The sequence below is a fragment of the Arachis duranensis genome, chromosome 3 (assembly GCF_000817695.3).
Source record: "Arachis duranensis cultivar V14167 chromosome 3, aradu.V14167.gnm2.J7QH, whole genome shotgun sequence".
Lineage (NCBI taxonomy): Eukaryota > Viridiplantae > Streptophyta > Magnoliopsida > Fabales > Fabaceae > Arachis > Arachis duranensis.
Genome location: NC_029774.3, coordinates 32230914 through 32247313, shown reverse-complemented (window position 1 = coordinate 32247313; position 16400 = coordinate 32230914). Strand labels below are relative to the sequence as shown.

At 32.6% G+C, this 16400-nt stretch overlaps 1 protein-coding gene across 1 annotated transcript; it reads left to right on the top strand.

Moving 5' to 3' along the window:
• Positions 1 to 11487: 11487 nt before the first annotated feature.
• On the top strand, positions 11488 to 14880 carry LOC107478625 (transmembrane 9 superfamily member 10-like). Its single transcript, XM_016098761.3, has 7 exons — positions 11488 to 11674; positions 12239 to 12403; positions 12503 to 12612; positions 13028 to 13136; positions 13222 to 13334; positions 13422 to 13572; positions 13641 to 14880. Exons 1-7 carry the CDS (start codon positions 11546 to 11548, stop codon positions 14796 to 14798), a joined length of 1935 nt encoding a protein of 644 aa, XP_015954247.1. The 5' UTR covers positions 11488 to 11545; the 3' UTR covers positions 14799 to 14880.
• Positions 14881 to 16400: the final 1520 nt, after the last annotated feature.

Below are 16400 nucleotides of genomic sequence, written 5' to 3'. Positions count from 1 at the left end.
ATAGCTTCCATTCCTTCCAACAATATTAGAACCAAACTCAAAGCGATGGGGGTGAGAACTCATAGTAACTAATAAAAATTGAAAATAAAAATAAATAAACAAGAAAAAGAAAAATATTTACAATAACCAATAACAAGGCACATGTTTGCAATTCCCCGGCAATGGCGCCATTTTGACGAACAGATTTCTGCCAGTAAAGAAATTCACAAAAATAATCGCGTTGTAAGTATAGTTTCTAAACCAACAGAGAATCCTTTCGTATAGAAGTTTGGTTGTCACAAGTAACAAAACCCAAAAAAATATGTAACCGAAATATTTAAACCTCGGGTCATCTTCACAAGGAATTGCAGGAAGGTGTGTTTATTATTGGTTATGGAAAAGTATATTCTTGGGTTTTTGAATAAGGAACGAGAAAAGTAAATTGTAAGAAATTAATATGAATAACTAATAAAACTCTTAGCAAGGTATGAGCACTGGAAATTCTGTCCTAGTTATCCTTATCACTGGTCATGAGAATTATTCACTGCTCCCACTTAGTTAACCTTTACTAAATAAAGGAAAGTCAAGTGGACTAATCAATTTGATTCCTCAAGTCCTAGTCAACTCCTAAGGAAAGACTAGCTTTAAAGGGATCCAAACCAATAAGCAAATTCCAATTATCAATCACAAACGAGTTTGATAACTCGAGTGTCACCAATTACTCAACCAAAGCCAAAAGAGGAAAAATCCAAATTATTTATATCCTAAATAGAAGAAAGCAATCATAAATCTGAAATACCTCAAATTATATTAAATAGAAAATTAAATTAAACATAGGAATCCATAAAAGAAATTGGGAAAATAAACAAACTAAAGTAATAGAATAAATAGAAGTAGAAGAAAAATTAAATTAAAGGAATATTGAACCTAGAATAAAGAAGAAATCCTAATCCTAAAAGAAATCCTAATTCCTAAAAACTAAGAGAGAGGAGAGAGTCTCTCTCTCTCTAGAAAACTACATCTTAAACCTAAAATTGTGAATAATGAATGTTGTATGAATGAATGAATGTATTCTCCCACTTATAGCCTGTAATCTGTGTTTTTTGGGCCAAAAATTGGGTCAAAAACAGCCCTAAAATCACCCCCAGCGATTTCTGGTTCGTACAGGTCGCTGCAAAGTCACACGGAAGCGTCGTCCACGCGTTCGCGCGGATTGCATTTTTTCCAGCTCACGCGTTCGCGTGATTCACACGTGCGTGTCACCTATCTTCGAGGCAGCTATGACAAATTATATATCTTTGCAAAGCCCCGGATGTTAGCTTTCCAACGCAACTAGAACCGCCTCATTTAGACCTCTGTAGCTCAGGTTATGACCATTTGAGTGCGAAGAGGACAGGCTAACAGCTTTGGCAATTCCTTAAGTTTCTTGTATTCCTTCCACTTTTGCATGCTTCTTTTCCATCCTCTGAGCCATTCCTGCCCTGTAATCTCTTATCACTTAACGCACATATCACGGCATCCAATGGTAATAAGAGGGAATTAATATTAGCAAATATAAGGCCAAAGAAGCATAATTTCAATCATAGCACAAAATCAGGAAGGAAAACGTAAAACATGCGATTTCTATGAATAAACGTGAGAATAATGGATGAAAAATCACTCAAATTAGCATAATATAAACGATAAAATAGTGGTTTATCAAGCCCTAATCGCTCATCTTTGGTGTGCATAACCCATCCCTGTTCTCGCATCCACCGTGCGAGTCTGTGCCGTCACTGAGTCGTGTGGCTGCCGAGACGTCCTCCTCTCACTATCGGCAACCGTCCCCTCTCCTTTTCCGTGTGCGAATCTGAATTATTGCGCCCTCACCCCTGTCACTGTTCGTACTTCCACATTATTCTTTCTTGTTTTCATTCTTGATCGCTTACAAAATCCGAATCCTATTTTCCTTAAGATTTGTAAATATGTTCTTGGTTCAGATTATGCTTTAAAGTTATTTTCAATCAGATTTTGTCTATATATTTGATTAATTCAGTTTAATTCTGGTTGTTTACAGTTAAGGATTTTGATTCAAATTTTGCCTATATATTTGATTAATATTAATTAAGATTATGCCTCATGTTTAACTAGGTTAAGCGAAGACCTCAAAAGAATGTTAAGTAAAAGCAAATAAATTTATCTGAAACCTTTGTTTTTAATTTCTGATTATTCTCATCCACTGCCTAATGTAGCTAGGAAACACATGAGCTTTGGATCCTTAGTATATTCTAAGACCCTGAAAAACTCTCATTGCATTCTAGAATTTTAGGAATTTTGTTTTGTTATTATTATTATTTTTTATGGAATTCTATTTTGTTCTTATAATGACATGAGTTGTGTATTGAAAATTAAAATGAAAGATCATACTATCAAAACTGCTTGCTGAAAAACCATGCTATTTTTGAACATAAAAACACAGTGTGCTAGAGTGGATGGGTATGCATCCTGTTTCATCTATGAAAGTAATTAAACTGACTCAATTTGTGATTCACCGGTATGCATTAGTTGATATTTTATTAGAGTGGAACAAATTTTTTAAAGCTCGAGATTTTTCGTGTAAAGTATATATGTAGTGTACCGAGAATTTTTTTTAGAGCTAATGTCTAATTGCTACTTTGATTTCTGGTGTTTCTTTGTTCATCAACCTGCTAATTGATAATTTATTTTGAATTTCTTATAACCAATGCAGGTACACTAAGTCTTCCTATTACACAATTATTATATGGTGAAACGCAAAAGTTACCAAATAACTGGTGGTAATTGGCAATGTATAACTAAAGTTTATTTGTGAAATTAGACATGCTTTTGTGTTGTCGAGCTTGCAACTAGCCACTTCTACTGATGGGCGAGAGGTGCAATTAGGATTAATATATCCTTCTTTTTTGGCTTCAAGGATGCTAGGAAGCACCATATTTCCTTGTCTTACAAGTGGTCCATCGTCACTTAGAACCGAGGTCTGTCTAGTATATGCAGATGTCGTATTGTCTTTTCTCCTGTCTATTGTGGCTTATGACTATCAGGTACAATACTTTTATCTTTATTATAAGACATGATTTTGTTAGAATTTTTGGGATGGAAGTCTAGATTTTAACTCTCATACTTTATCATGTGCAGGAAATTGGATTTCTGGTGATAGTATTTAGCATGTTTCATGCTTGTGTCGGGTTTAATCATGTGCAGGAAATTGGATTTCTGGTGACAATATTTACCATGTAAACTCATCAACAAGGCTTGTACTATAAATAGCTGTAGTCTATGGTGGCCACAAGTTTTGGTGCCTATGGTGGCTATGAACTTCACAAAATGATATTTTCAACCAAATAAAATAAAAAATTGAAGCACGTTTAAGTTCTATTAATAAATAATGACATGTTTATGAGTGTAAATAAAAGAAAAAAATTAGACCATTTATCATATTTCTTGACAAAAAAATGATCTATCGTTTTCTCTCGTCGTTGGAAATGAAGTCGCTACCAATGTCCAAAATTTAAAAAATGATAGTATCTAAAAATACTTACATTGCATTAATATTTTCATTATCTACTTATACTTTTCTTTTTTGTAATTAATAATTTTAAATTTTATTTTACTAATATTAAAATTTAATTAATAACAGTAACTTTAGACTTCACAATTTTTATAAAATAAAAGATATAAATAATTATTTATTAACGTGAAAAAAAATAATGCAATGTAAGTATTTTTAGATACTATCATTTTTTAAATTTTGGACATTGGTAGCGACTTCATTTCCGACGATGAGAGAAAATGATAGATCATTTTTTTTTGTCAAGAAATATGATAAATGGTCTAATTTTTTTCTTTTATTTACACTCATAAACATGTCATTATTTATTAATAGAACTGAAATGTGCCTCAATTTTTTATTTTATTTGGTTGAAAATATCATTTTGTGAAGTTCATAGCCACCATAGACACCAAAACTTGTGGCCACCATAGACTACACCCTATAAATATGCTTAATCGTGGATCTAATGGTTCTAATAATCTTGTCTGTGGTTATGTGCCTAATGAATTGCGTGGAGGAATGATGGGCTTTTCTATTGCTCCTGCTAATGCAGCGATTCCCTTTCTATGGTACAGGTGTGCATTCATGAAGTTATGTGAAATCATAAGAAAATTGTTTAACCAACCAAGCACTAATAACATGATGTAATATGAAATTATGAACCATGTAATGAAAGTAACATGTGAATACTAGGTTTTGAATTTAGAATACCATGATTATGAAAGGTGGTGGCTTAAGATATTGCTCTTAACTTAAGAATCCAGATAGCTCTGCTGATCTTCATGGTTTGAATAGTCTTCCTTTATACTAGCAGAAACAAGTTTAGGTCCTGGTCTAATGTCACCTGCCAACCAGTCTCAAATATGACTGTTTTCTATTAGATGATTATTCAAGCTAGCTGCTGGCATGCTTTAACATAACTTTTTAAATTTGCATTGCACTTGTTAAAAGTATCAATTTGCCCATGTAGTTGGCTAACCATCTGTGGTGATGTTACATTACTTGCATGCTCATATAACAGATGGAGAATGGTTAAGTTCAAGATTATGACTTTTATGTGCAATATGTTGTTAATTTTTCATTTCCCGAAGGGTTTTGGATGAAAAATTTGAAACTTAATTGATTACATCAATAAGTTCCAAAATTTTAACACTAATGCCTTTCTTTATTATTAGCTCACCCCTGAAGAGGTTTTAAGTTACTGATTCGATGTCTTTTCTATTGTTGGTCTGTGGCTTCGCGAATGAATTTCAAGATAATCATACAATGGTCTTGCTTATCAATACTTGTTATTGTCTACAGATAAATGTAATAAGAGATGAAGAGTTGAATGAGAACTTTTTACAAAGCCCTATCTCATGTCTAAGAATTCACGCCAACTGCAAAGTGTTGCTTAGGACACATCATCAGGTAATCTTCTTGTTCTATCTTTATCCTTTTTATCCTAATTTCACTCTTGTTGATTTAGCAATCCACATATGCTGGTTGAAGTCTAAATAATTATGCATATAAGATTATGAGTTTAGTTAGAAAACTTTATTCTCAGGCCCAAAAATATAAAAAAGGAAATACTTTGTCCTTAACATGGTAAAAGTATTACTAGGTGGTTGTTAGAGCAAATTGAAAAATATTTATTTGTATATTTTTTTCTTTTAATGATGACATACCTTTATCTCCTTGTTACATGGTTTAACTTCTAGCATTAATCTTATATTCTTATATTTATCATGAACCTAAGCAATTTGAATTATTATATTATTATTTAATAAAAGAAGAATTTTATTAAGATGAGGAAAATGATAACATAAAATAAAGGATAGTAGTTGGATCAAAGCTTATCGTAATGGCAATCTTGTTGTAGTGTTATCAATTTGTGCTTTGCGTTGAGCTATCTTTGTGCATTATGCAATGTATCTTCTCATTGTATATATTGACTAATATGTGATATTTTTCATGGTATTGTGTTGGTTTGGGGCATATGAAGAAGGAGCTTATTTATTGATTTGTCGAAGTGATTAATACATCAATGCAAGATTATTTTATTGTTAGTTTAAAGGTGAATATTCCTATGAGCTCAAATGGATTCATTTTGTACTCAAACATTGTAATTAGATTTTATGATAAGTTATTGGTTATTATGTTTATCTTCTTATATTAGTTAAGTTCATCGCATGTATATTAATAATATTAAGTGTATTTTATAAGGTAAATATCTTAAATTTGATCCATCATTATGTAAAAGGAAATAGGAGTATGACAAGAAAAAAGGTCAAAAGCATATAATTTTACTAATTTCTTAATTTCACGGTAGATTGCGACAATTTAAACCGCTTATTTTTTTTAACTCGTGTGCTAAATTGCAGCCATTCTAAACCGCCAAAAATTTATATTTTGAAGTTATTTTATCAAATTGTGGCGGATAAAAACCACCACAAATAAATTTAAAAAATGCAGAAAATCACCCTTGTCACATAGCGGCAGTTCGAAACCGTCGTTGGTCCAACCGATGTAAAATATATGAATTGCGGCGGTTATACCATCGGTTGCTGGAAACCACCGCAAAATACCATCCCCGTGCCCTTAAGGAAGGTGGTTCTTGATCTGCTGGCGTTCTGTTTTGCAGCGGTTTAAAATCGGCTCAAATCAGCAAAAAAACTGCCGCCATCCTCCATTCTTCTTGTAGTGATGTAACCAGGAAATATAGCCACTACGATCCATTTATTCTACTTCAAAATGCACGACATGTATACTATTTATCTTATCCAGGTTCATGCAAGTCTAGTTGGGTGGTTATGATTAAGACTAAGTTAAGATGCTGCATCAAGTCTGATGATAGGACAGAGGGTCAACAACCTTACTAGATTGACAACCCTACTCCTACGAGAACAGTGGTTGATACTGGTGAGCCCATCACCTTAAGTTTGCTGTTATCAATGATGACATCATTGACTTTGGACTAGATGCCGACGCACTTCAACCATAAGACGACAATCTTCAAGAAGAAGACGAGGTCGATGGTGACAAAGAAGAGGAAGACGAGTTATTTCTTTAAAAATCTAAGTGTATTTGTAATATATATTTTAGTAACTGTAAACATAGTTATGTGATTCTAAAGTAGTTAGCATTGTTTCAAATATTTCAATTACCATATTTTGGTATTTGTAATTTATATTTTTTGTACTCCACATCAGGTTTGAAGTACTATTTCAATTGTTAATTATCAGAATACACTATAGATTGACCGAAAAGATCATTTAAAAAAAAATAAAAAAACTACTGTCGGAATTACCATTGAAATATTCCGACGGTATATTTCCATCGGCATTACCGTCGGATTTACCATGGGACAAAAAAAATCCAACGATAAATATTTAGCGGTGAGGTTTATACTATCTGATTATTTCTGATGATAATTTCGACGGTAAATCCGATGATACTCAACATTTTTTTTTGGTAGTGTATTTTGTTGTAATTGGCAAATTTTATGACAATTAAATTTTATATTCTTTGATTACGAATATAAACAATTTTGGTATTGTTGTTAGTTTACAACGGTATCGTACTTATAACCTTTTTATGTTTTTATAGTTTTTGTGTAATATTGATAAATACTTTGTGCCAAAGGTTAGGATGACTTTCAACACACTTGAAGAAATTGAAAGTTTCTACAAAAGTTATTATAAACTTGTAGATGTTTTTACTAAAATAAAGAATACAAATAGAAAGAAAAACCAAATTAAGAAGAAAAGGTCATGGAAATGACTTAAATAATATCAAAACTACTATAACTCTCTTGTATGACCAAATTAATTACATCAAATTTATGTCAATGATAACAAATCCACCTCATTTATTTTCAAATGACGCTGAAATTACTTAATGACATAAAATTTGTTCCTACTTCAAGATTCAAACTACCAAGAAAAAAAATGAGCTGTTAGATAAATCTACTTAGATGCTTTATATGTAATAGGGTATTATACTTTTAGATTAATTACTTTAAAATAATATATATTTTTTTATCTTATTTCTCTAAGTTTATATTATTTTAAAATGTTAATTTTGTTGGGAATAAGGAGTATGACCACAATCTAATTAACCATGTATTAAATAATTTGTTATTGTTATCATATTAAAATGTTAATATAATAAGGTCTTTGATTAAATTTAGAGATTTATTATTGTGATAGCGATCGTAATATTGAGAGATAAAATTTTTATAAATTGATCTAAATTGTTCTTGGTCATAGGATTATTAAAAAGGACATTAATAATCTAAAAAGGATCAATATATATAATGGTCTTCATTGGATGAAGATTAATAGATCTCATTTATTAAATTACATATATAGATTGTGCATATAGAGATATGACCATTGAACTGACTCATTTTGAGAATTTCTAATGGTTATAATTATCGTATATTTGTGAATAGAATATTCTCAAGATGAACATAGTAATAGAGTTTCTGACTTCTCAATCTCAGTTTTCAAAATTTTTGAGACCAGCAAATTCTGAAATGCATATTTCCGGTTTACAAAATAATTCAAACATTTCTCAAGCAGTTTACCAAGCAGATGATGATGATGTGGAAGTTGAAGTTGAATCTTCTCATCAATCTCATTAATCTCCAACATACTCTTCCTTCCTTGAATGATAAATGAATAGCACAGAATTTGTTACAAACAGAGAACTCACTTTGAGAATTTCTAATGGTTATAATTACCACATATTTGTCCACAGGATATTCTCAAGATGAACATGGTGATAGAGTTTTCTTTGACCTGCGACTGTCATAATAATTAACAATGTATTTATTATACTTTGATTCCGGACACCTAATACCCTAGGGTGCTAGTTGAATGGATATTGGGTATAATTTAAATACTTGTAGAATTAATGATTAGTCAATAAGGAATCCGTCAACTCTTAGTAAAGAGTTTGAGCTCTATGATTATAATGACTAAGATGAATAAAACCTTGGCTAAGGGGATTGAATGAATGAAGAAATAAGTTTCTTAAGTCATTCACAGTTCATTATAATAATGGTAACAAGTTAGAGTTTGACAATTAAACCATACTCTAAGGGTTAACCAAGAGTTGGAAAGATGGAAGGAATTATATTTTGTTCTTCTCAGGTTCTTAGTAAAAATAGATTACTTTATACTATCGGGTTGTTGAGGAGTGTTGCTAGACGCCAACCTTGATTAGTAAATTTAGTAAGACTAATTAACTACCCGCTTAGTAATGAACCTATAGGGTCACACACTAACGAGTGTTCTAATATTTGCTATAAAATTATTTAATTATTATTTTGATTTGATCAAATAAATAGTTATATTAATTCAAATGGAATATTATTATATTCTCTGCTAGCACCAAAAATATAATAATAGTATGATAATTGAGAATATTAAATGAGATTTGAGAATAATTAGTTATTCTGTTTCTAAATTTGAATTCTAAGTTTGGATGATATTCTAACTGATTCTGTTTCAAATTGTCATGATATGATTCATAAATTTGAAAGATTCAAGTTTAAAATAATAAGATATGATTCAAATTTGAATTGAAATTCAAATTTAAAATTAGTAACAAATCTTATACTATATATATGTATGCCAAGAGCAGAGGAAAGAGATGAGAATAAAACACAAGGGTTTTATTCCTTTACCTCTACACACATAAACGTATTTGAGCCTGATTCTTAGAAAAGATTTTTATGGCATGCAAAGAGTTGCAAGAGGTTTCTCAATTTAGATCAGATGTCCATTGGTCAAGGAGTTGACAGCAAATGTTGGTCTCGGTGTGGATATGTATAGCGCCTTTATACTATCGAAGGAGAAAGTGATTTTTACTAGCGGACACATGCAGGTATTTAGATCTGATCTATATCTTATTATTGACATAAAATTTAAAAACAAAATAGATCTTTAGAATTTCTTTTTTTCTTTTGCTTCGTACGATGAACACATGGTAATCCTTTAGATTTCTCGTTAGTTACTCTTCAAATAGTTACTTTTGTTTTGTTTGTGTGTTGCATCACACTGACATTATGGATATTTTAAATTTCACTATTAATATGAATGTTTTATTAATAAATTAGGAAGGATTTAGGTTTGACATTCTTTATTTGAATTTATTATATATTTTTATTTTGTATTATTGGATTCACAAATTATCAATATCTTAGCTCACACTTGGCAATTTTAATTCAAATGAAACACATGTGCAATTTTAATTTATTGAAAATCAAAATAGGTAAAACAATATACATTGCTTCAAAAAATTCTTACAATTTGAATCCTATAACTATCAAATCTGGTTTTTCCGGAATGTACATTATGCTAGCCTTCACAATTTTCATACTAATTTATTGCATCCATTAAAGTTCCTTCCAATTTCAAAATCCTAACTTTAAATTTGAGGCTTCTAATATTTCAAGCAAAATCATCCTCCATTCTTGAGATTCATTTTCAGGTATCATTCTACTTGTTCCTTTTCTTTCTTCATAGATTTCATGTCTAAAATTCTAAACAAACAATCTACACCTCTTGTCAACACTCTATAAATAAATTCCATGAAGATGGAAAAAGAATCACATATTACATCATTTAAGAAAAGAATAATCTTACACTTACATTATAGTTTGAACATCTAAAAAATCTCTCTAAATTCATATATAAATGTTCCTGACTATCTTAAAACGAGTTGACACCCACAACCACATCATTTTGAAAATCACTCTGCTTTGCTTTGAATGGCTCTCCTTGAATAACCTTCATTAGAGTACTAGTTGTTGGAGCTCCTAACAGATTTACTGTCATTACTTATTACGAGCTTCATAAAAATGTCTACGAACAGAGAAGTAAGAAATGAAGAAGAAAGGGCTTCAAATGAAATTGGGAATTAAGAATTTAAACACTTACAAGGGACTAAATTGATGCAAAGAATTTTAATTACCACGTAATATAGCTATTAGACGTCTAATGTGGTATTTAACTGTCCATGTCATCTCTCCAGTAATATCTTTATGACGAAAGCTGTTATACAGACTAATAATATGAATAAGGTTTAATTATTCTATTGGTCTCTATAGTTTCGCGAAATTTTTAATTAGGTTTCTATATTTTTTTTTCCTTTTAATTCAGTCCTTACACCAAATTTTTTTTTTCAATTAAAATTTTAAAAATTAAATTGAGCTTTGCATATAACTTTAAGAACCAACTTATTGTCAGTTTTATGAGGCCAATAGTACGTCTTTCAAGTTTTGACTAATATATAGCCAACAAAGTATGATTTTCTTATGTGTTGGTTCTATATTGACTACTACAAAACAGTTGATCACGTATCAGCAACATAGTAGTATATATCTAGAGTGAGTTATTAGCTTAGCGAGGAAGTGAATTGAGTCTTGAGTTAGATTTACTATAAAGTCGATCGAATTCAAATCATGAAATGCTTTTTCAGAAAGGGACCTTACTATTTACGATGTCAGGTTCTAAAGACTTACACTTCCGCATCTATTAAAGAAAATAAGAAGTTCAACATAATAATAGGAATGTTATATTCACCATTTCGTATATATTTACACGTTTTGTATGTATTGTCTCTTACTCTTTTTTAGTATATAAAGTGAAAGGAAAACAAACAAAAAATGTAAAATATTTCTCTTTTAATATTAAAAACAAAGAAGCTTATACACTTGGGGTTAAAAGAAAAAGGAAATGATACAAATATAATTTCTCATCATAAAAAGCTTAGAAGAGGATTTCTTACCAAATAGGAAGACATAATTGAAATCCACCGTTGAAGCTGTAGGATCCAATCTCCAGTACAAATCGTCGTCCATCACATTTTTGTATGTATCCAACAGCTAGAACATCGTCATTTCTGTAATTAACGAACAAAGTAGGAACACTAGTGGGAGGAATTAACGAGAAGAAGAGGAGAGAGAAGCGTTCTTTCCTTGATCATACGTTGTTTATAAAGAAAATCATGGCGACGAAAGGAAATCTTGCACGTCATCTATGGCTATGGATCTCTGTGTATTTCATGCTCCATGTTAATGTCCACCATGGAACCTGTTTTTACCTTCCTGGTGTTGCACCAGAGGATTTCCATAAGGTCCTTATTTTTTCATTGTTTTTTTCTTCTTTTTCACTCACCATGTTTTATTTTATTTTTTCATGTTCTTTCATTGTCGTTGAGTTTCACGTCAGATCACTAATGTGGCTTTTGTTTTCCTCTTTATACGTCTTTCTTGGAAGATCTTTGTTTTGCTTTACAATTTGGAAACGATTGTTGTGGCTTGTTAGGCACATTTTCTTTTACGTAAGAGTTGAGAGATCCGACCATTTTTCAATAATGTAGGCATGAAATCTTCCAGTTATTGTAGTCGATCGATTGCTTCAACACTTTCTTTTCCCACTGTGGTGATCGATTTTTTCTTTAACGGAGTACTACAGAAAATTTCAAGTTCATGTGATATAATTTAATTTATTAATGAATAACATGATTTATTCATGAGTATGGTACACTAAGTCTTAGGAATTGTTCAGACAAGTATTTTCCTTTGCATAGCTGTTTTTGTATTTCATTTTCTGAGATCTTATATTGAAATAAAGTTACCGTACATTTTTCCCAGACATGGCCTAAACCAACAGCATTTATGTTGTTCATTGGTGACAGGGTGACATTTTGAGGGTTAAAGTGAACAAATTGACTTCTACAAAAACGCAACTTCCATACTCCTATTATTCACTGCCTTATTGTCGTCCAAATCAAATTGTTGATAGTGCTGAGAATCTTGGGGAAGTTCTTCGCGGTGACCGCATCGAAAACTCTCCCTATGAGGTTCGCTGAATTTTGTGCACATATTTTTTGCTTCTTCCTTTTCCTTAATGTGTTCAAAAAGTTCAGAAAATGCTGAAACAATTTGGTTCTTTGTTTCAGTTTAAAATGCGAGAGCCGCAGATGTGCACTATTGTTTGCCGTCTGACTCTTAATGCAAAAACAGCCGCAGAGTTCAAGGAAAAGATAGATGATGAATATCGTGTGAACATGTGAGTTACCAGCGCCCTTAAATTTACCTCCATATGTACGTGCTAGTTTTCTTATTTTTCGGGCAAAAGTCTGTGCTAGTTATTGTTATCGATGTGACAAAAAAGTTCCTATAAGTTCCAGTATTTCAATATACTCACTTATACACTTAAATGGACCAGTGATGACACAAGAGTAAAATTTAGTAAGAAATAGATGAATTATTTTAGACTTGTTTGCTTAAGCCGTGTTTGGAAGTTTTCTTTGGAATACAAATTCAGCAAAAATGATCATAAACCTGTTTGTTAGCTGACAGATACAAATAATTTCTACATTTTCGAGTATAAAGAAAAAAAATCCTATATTTTGTGTGTTCCTTGACAATAGAGATAGGCCATTGACAAAAATTTATGTTGGTCTATTTTTGTGTTGCTTCAGGATTTTGGACAATCTACCTTTAGTAGTTCCTCTACGAAGGCCTGATCAGGAGTCTTCCTTAGTTTATCTGCATGGCTTCCTCATCGGTCTCAAAGGACAGTATGCTGGAGTAAGTGGCAGCTAGCTAGATGAGAATTTCATTTTACTCGTTTGGTTTAAAATTCATTTTGACATCTTTTCCACCATGTTGATAGACCAAAGACGAAAAGCACTTTATCCATAACCACTTAACCTTTGTGGTTAAGTATCACAGAGATCCAGTGACAGAGATGTCAAGAATCGTAGGCTTTGAGGTTAAACCTTTCAGGTCATTATTTGTTATGTATTAGTTTTGTGCTAATTTCTTAAATCGACGGTTCCATATGATAAAATTGAGATACTGGTGTGAATACAGTGTGAGGCATGAATACGAAGGTAATTTTGATGAGAACACCCGCTTAACAACGTGCGATCCGCATGCAAGAAAGTTAGTTTCTGGATCTGAAGATCCTCAAGTGGTTGAAGAAAACAAGGAAATAATCTTTACTTATGATGTTGAGTTCCAGGTTAGTTGGGAAATTGGTAGTTTAATTGAGAATTGATGAGTTGTGATGCTGATTTTGTGGTGTTGTAGGAAAGCGACGTGAAATGGGCGTCTCGCTGGGATTCGTATCTTCTGATGGCAGACGAACAAATTCACTGGTTTTCGATCATTAATTCTTTAATGATTGTACTTTTCCTTTCCGGAATGGTGGCAATGATAATGTTGAGGACGCTTTACCGCGATATCTCCAAGTACAATCAATTAGAGACACAGGAAGAAGCTCAAGAAGAGACAGGGTGGAAGCTAGTCCACGGAGATGTTTTCAGGCCTCCATCAAACTCAGACTTGTTGTGTGTGTATGTGGGAACAGGTGTTCAGTTTTTCGGAATGATTCTTGTCACAATGATATTTGCCGCACTTGGATTTCTTTCGCCGTCAAACAGAGGTGGTTTGATGACAGCAATGCTATTGCTCTGGGCCCTTATGGGGCTCTGTGGCGGATACTCGTCGGCGCGGCTTTATAAGTTGTTCAAGGGAACGGAATGGAAAAGCATAACTCTCAAGACGGCCTTCATGTTCCCAGGCATCGCCTTCGCAATATTCTTTGTGCTAAATGCTTTAATTTGGGGTCAGAAGTCGTCCGGGGCAGTTCCATTTGGAACAATGTTTGCTCTCGTCTTCTTATGGTTCGGCATCTCGGTACCACTGGTAATAGTGGGTGGTCACATCGGCTACAAGAAGACAGTGATTGAGGACCCCGTAAAGACCAACAAGATAGCGAGGCAGATACCGGAACAAGCCTGGTACATGAACCCTGCCTTCTCTATCCTAATTGGAGGCATACTACCATTTGGTGCAGTCTTCATTGAGCTTTTCTTTATCCTCACTTCTATCTGGCTACATCAATTTTACTATCTTTTTGGCTTCTTGTTCATCGTCTTTGTCATCCTCATCATCACCTGTGCTGAGATCACAATAGTTCTTTGCTACTTCCAGCTATGCAGTGAGGACTACCTCTGGTGGTGGAGGTCATATCTCACTTCTGGTTCCTCCGCACTCTACCTTTTCCTATATGCTGCATTTTATTTCTTCACAAAACTTGAGATCACTAAACCGGTATCTGGAGTCCTTTACTTCGGTTACATGCTGCTTCTTTCCTATGCTTTCTTCGTTGTCACCGGTACAATCGGTTTCTATGCATGCTTCTGGTTCGTAAGGCTAATCTACTCCTCTGTGAAAATTGACTGATCAATAAGCAAACTAGTGGATGGCTTAATCGTTAAATGGAACTGGGAATTGTGGGCATCCTTCACTTGTCCTTTGGCTCCAGTTTTGAACAGTTATTACATTGGAAATTCATAGCTGTCTTAACATAGGTCGTTTTAGAAGTATAGTCATATTTTGTACTTTCTTAAAAGAATTTTCTACTACACATTATCATTGTTTTGTATTACACATTCGTGAGGACCATTAATCAATTATGGTGTCCTCAATCTTAGTTCATTTTTGTTAATAAGGAGAAATGCTAGAAATAATTCAAAATTCTTGCCTTAACTCCAGTTAATATGATTCTCATTGATATTACATTTAGTTAGTGGTTAATACAAAACAAAAGATATATATGATCACAATAAAATATAAATATGTTTGATATACTGTGTTTTTGTCGATTTTTAGTAAATCGATGGTGGTTCGATATCTAGTGGTTTGGGAGCGAAATCTACTCCTCTTTGCAGGTATCAGTTTTCTAGAAGTGCATCAAAATGTCCTCGATTAGATGGGATTTAGGAATAAAGATAAATTAAATTTTATAAATTGAAGAAACAAATGGAAAAATAAAGTTCTCGAAAAAGAAATGTACTGAAAATGAAAACGTTTGAGTTGAGATTAAAAAAAAAGCAGTAAAATAACTTCGACTAGGTCAAAGGACTTTGACATGAGAATTTAAAATGCAAAAATGTAAATTGAACAATGAAGATAAAGAATACTTGGAAAATAAATTTACTTGAAAAATAAAGTTTACAGAAAGATAAATTGAAAGAATGAAAAGATGGAAGGAACCCTACAGAAAAGTTACTCGATTGCAGACTCAGGAATTCCCTGGGATGTGAGTGTGCTTGAGTGTTTTCTGAGTTAAAGTTTCAACCTTTATTCCCTAAAACTTCCTAGTATTTATAATCTACTTTTGGTAACTGACAATTAATTACAATTAAGAAAAAATAGACAAAAGTACACCCGGATTTTCACACAGAGTACAGATGTACTCCTTAATTTTTTAATGAGTCATTTGTACACATGAATATAAAATTCCGTTGTCAATTCTACCCTTCCGTGACCTGAGTAAATTTTCCGGCGGTGGTAGAGGCCAGGTGGCACGGTATTGTATGATGTGGCCAATTTGAGGTGACACTGTGGAAAATAAAAATATTTATTATGAAATTTGTTGAAATAAATATAAGAAAAGGGAATAATGAAATCACTATTCATCCTCTTCCTTCTCTAGTTTCTTCGAATCATATGAACCCTAACACAGGGTGGAAAAAAAATTCTTCCTTCACCCTCTTCATTTTCCTTTGTACATCTTCGTTCTTTCTGTTGTAACAAGGGTTTGTAAACTCTAATGTATGAAAATGTCACAGTTTCAATGAAGGAAGAATATACCTCATGCTTGTGCCAGTGGTTGCGGTGGCTCGTCTTTTCCGCCAAAAAATGGGAAGAAGAAAAAGTTTGACTACAACAATGGCAAGTGCCTGCATGGACTTGACGCAGTGATGCTTGAGTCTGCTACAGAGTGGAACCCTGGAAGATTGTTTCTTCGTTGTCCATTATGGGAGGTATGTGAATTCTGAT

Bases quoted from the DNA above. Each gene is read 5' to 3' on its own strand.
- LOC107478625 (XM_016098761.3), top strand. From the start codon at position 11,546: ATGGCGACGAAAGGAAATCTTGCACGTCATCTATGGCTATGGATCTCT. The intron at 12,404-12,502 runs GTTCGCTGAATT...TCTTTGTTTCAG, and splicing joins TCGAAAACTCTCCCTATGAG to TTTAAAATGCGAGAGCCGCA. The intron at 13,137-13,221 runs GTAAGTGGCAGC...CCATGTTGATAG, and splicing joins TCAAAGGACAGTATGCTGGA to ACCAAAGACGAAAAGCACTT.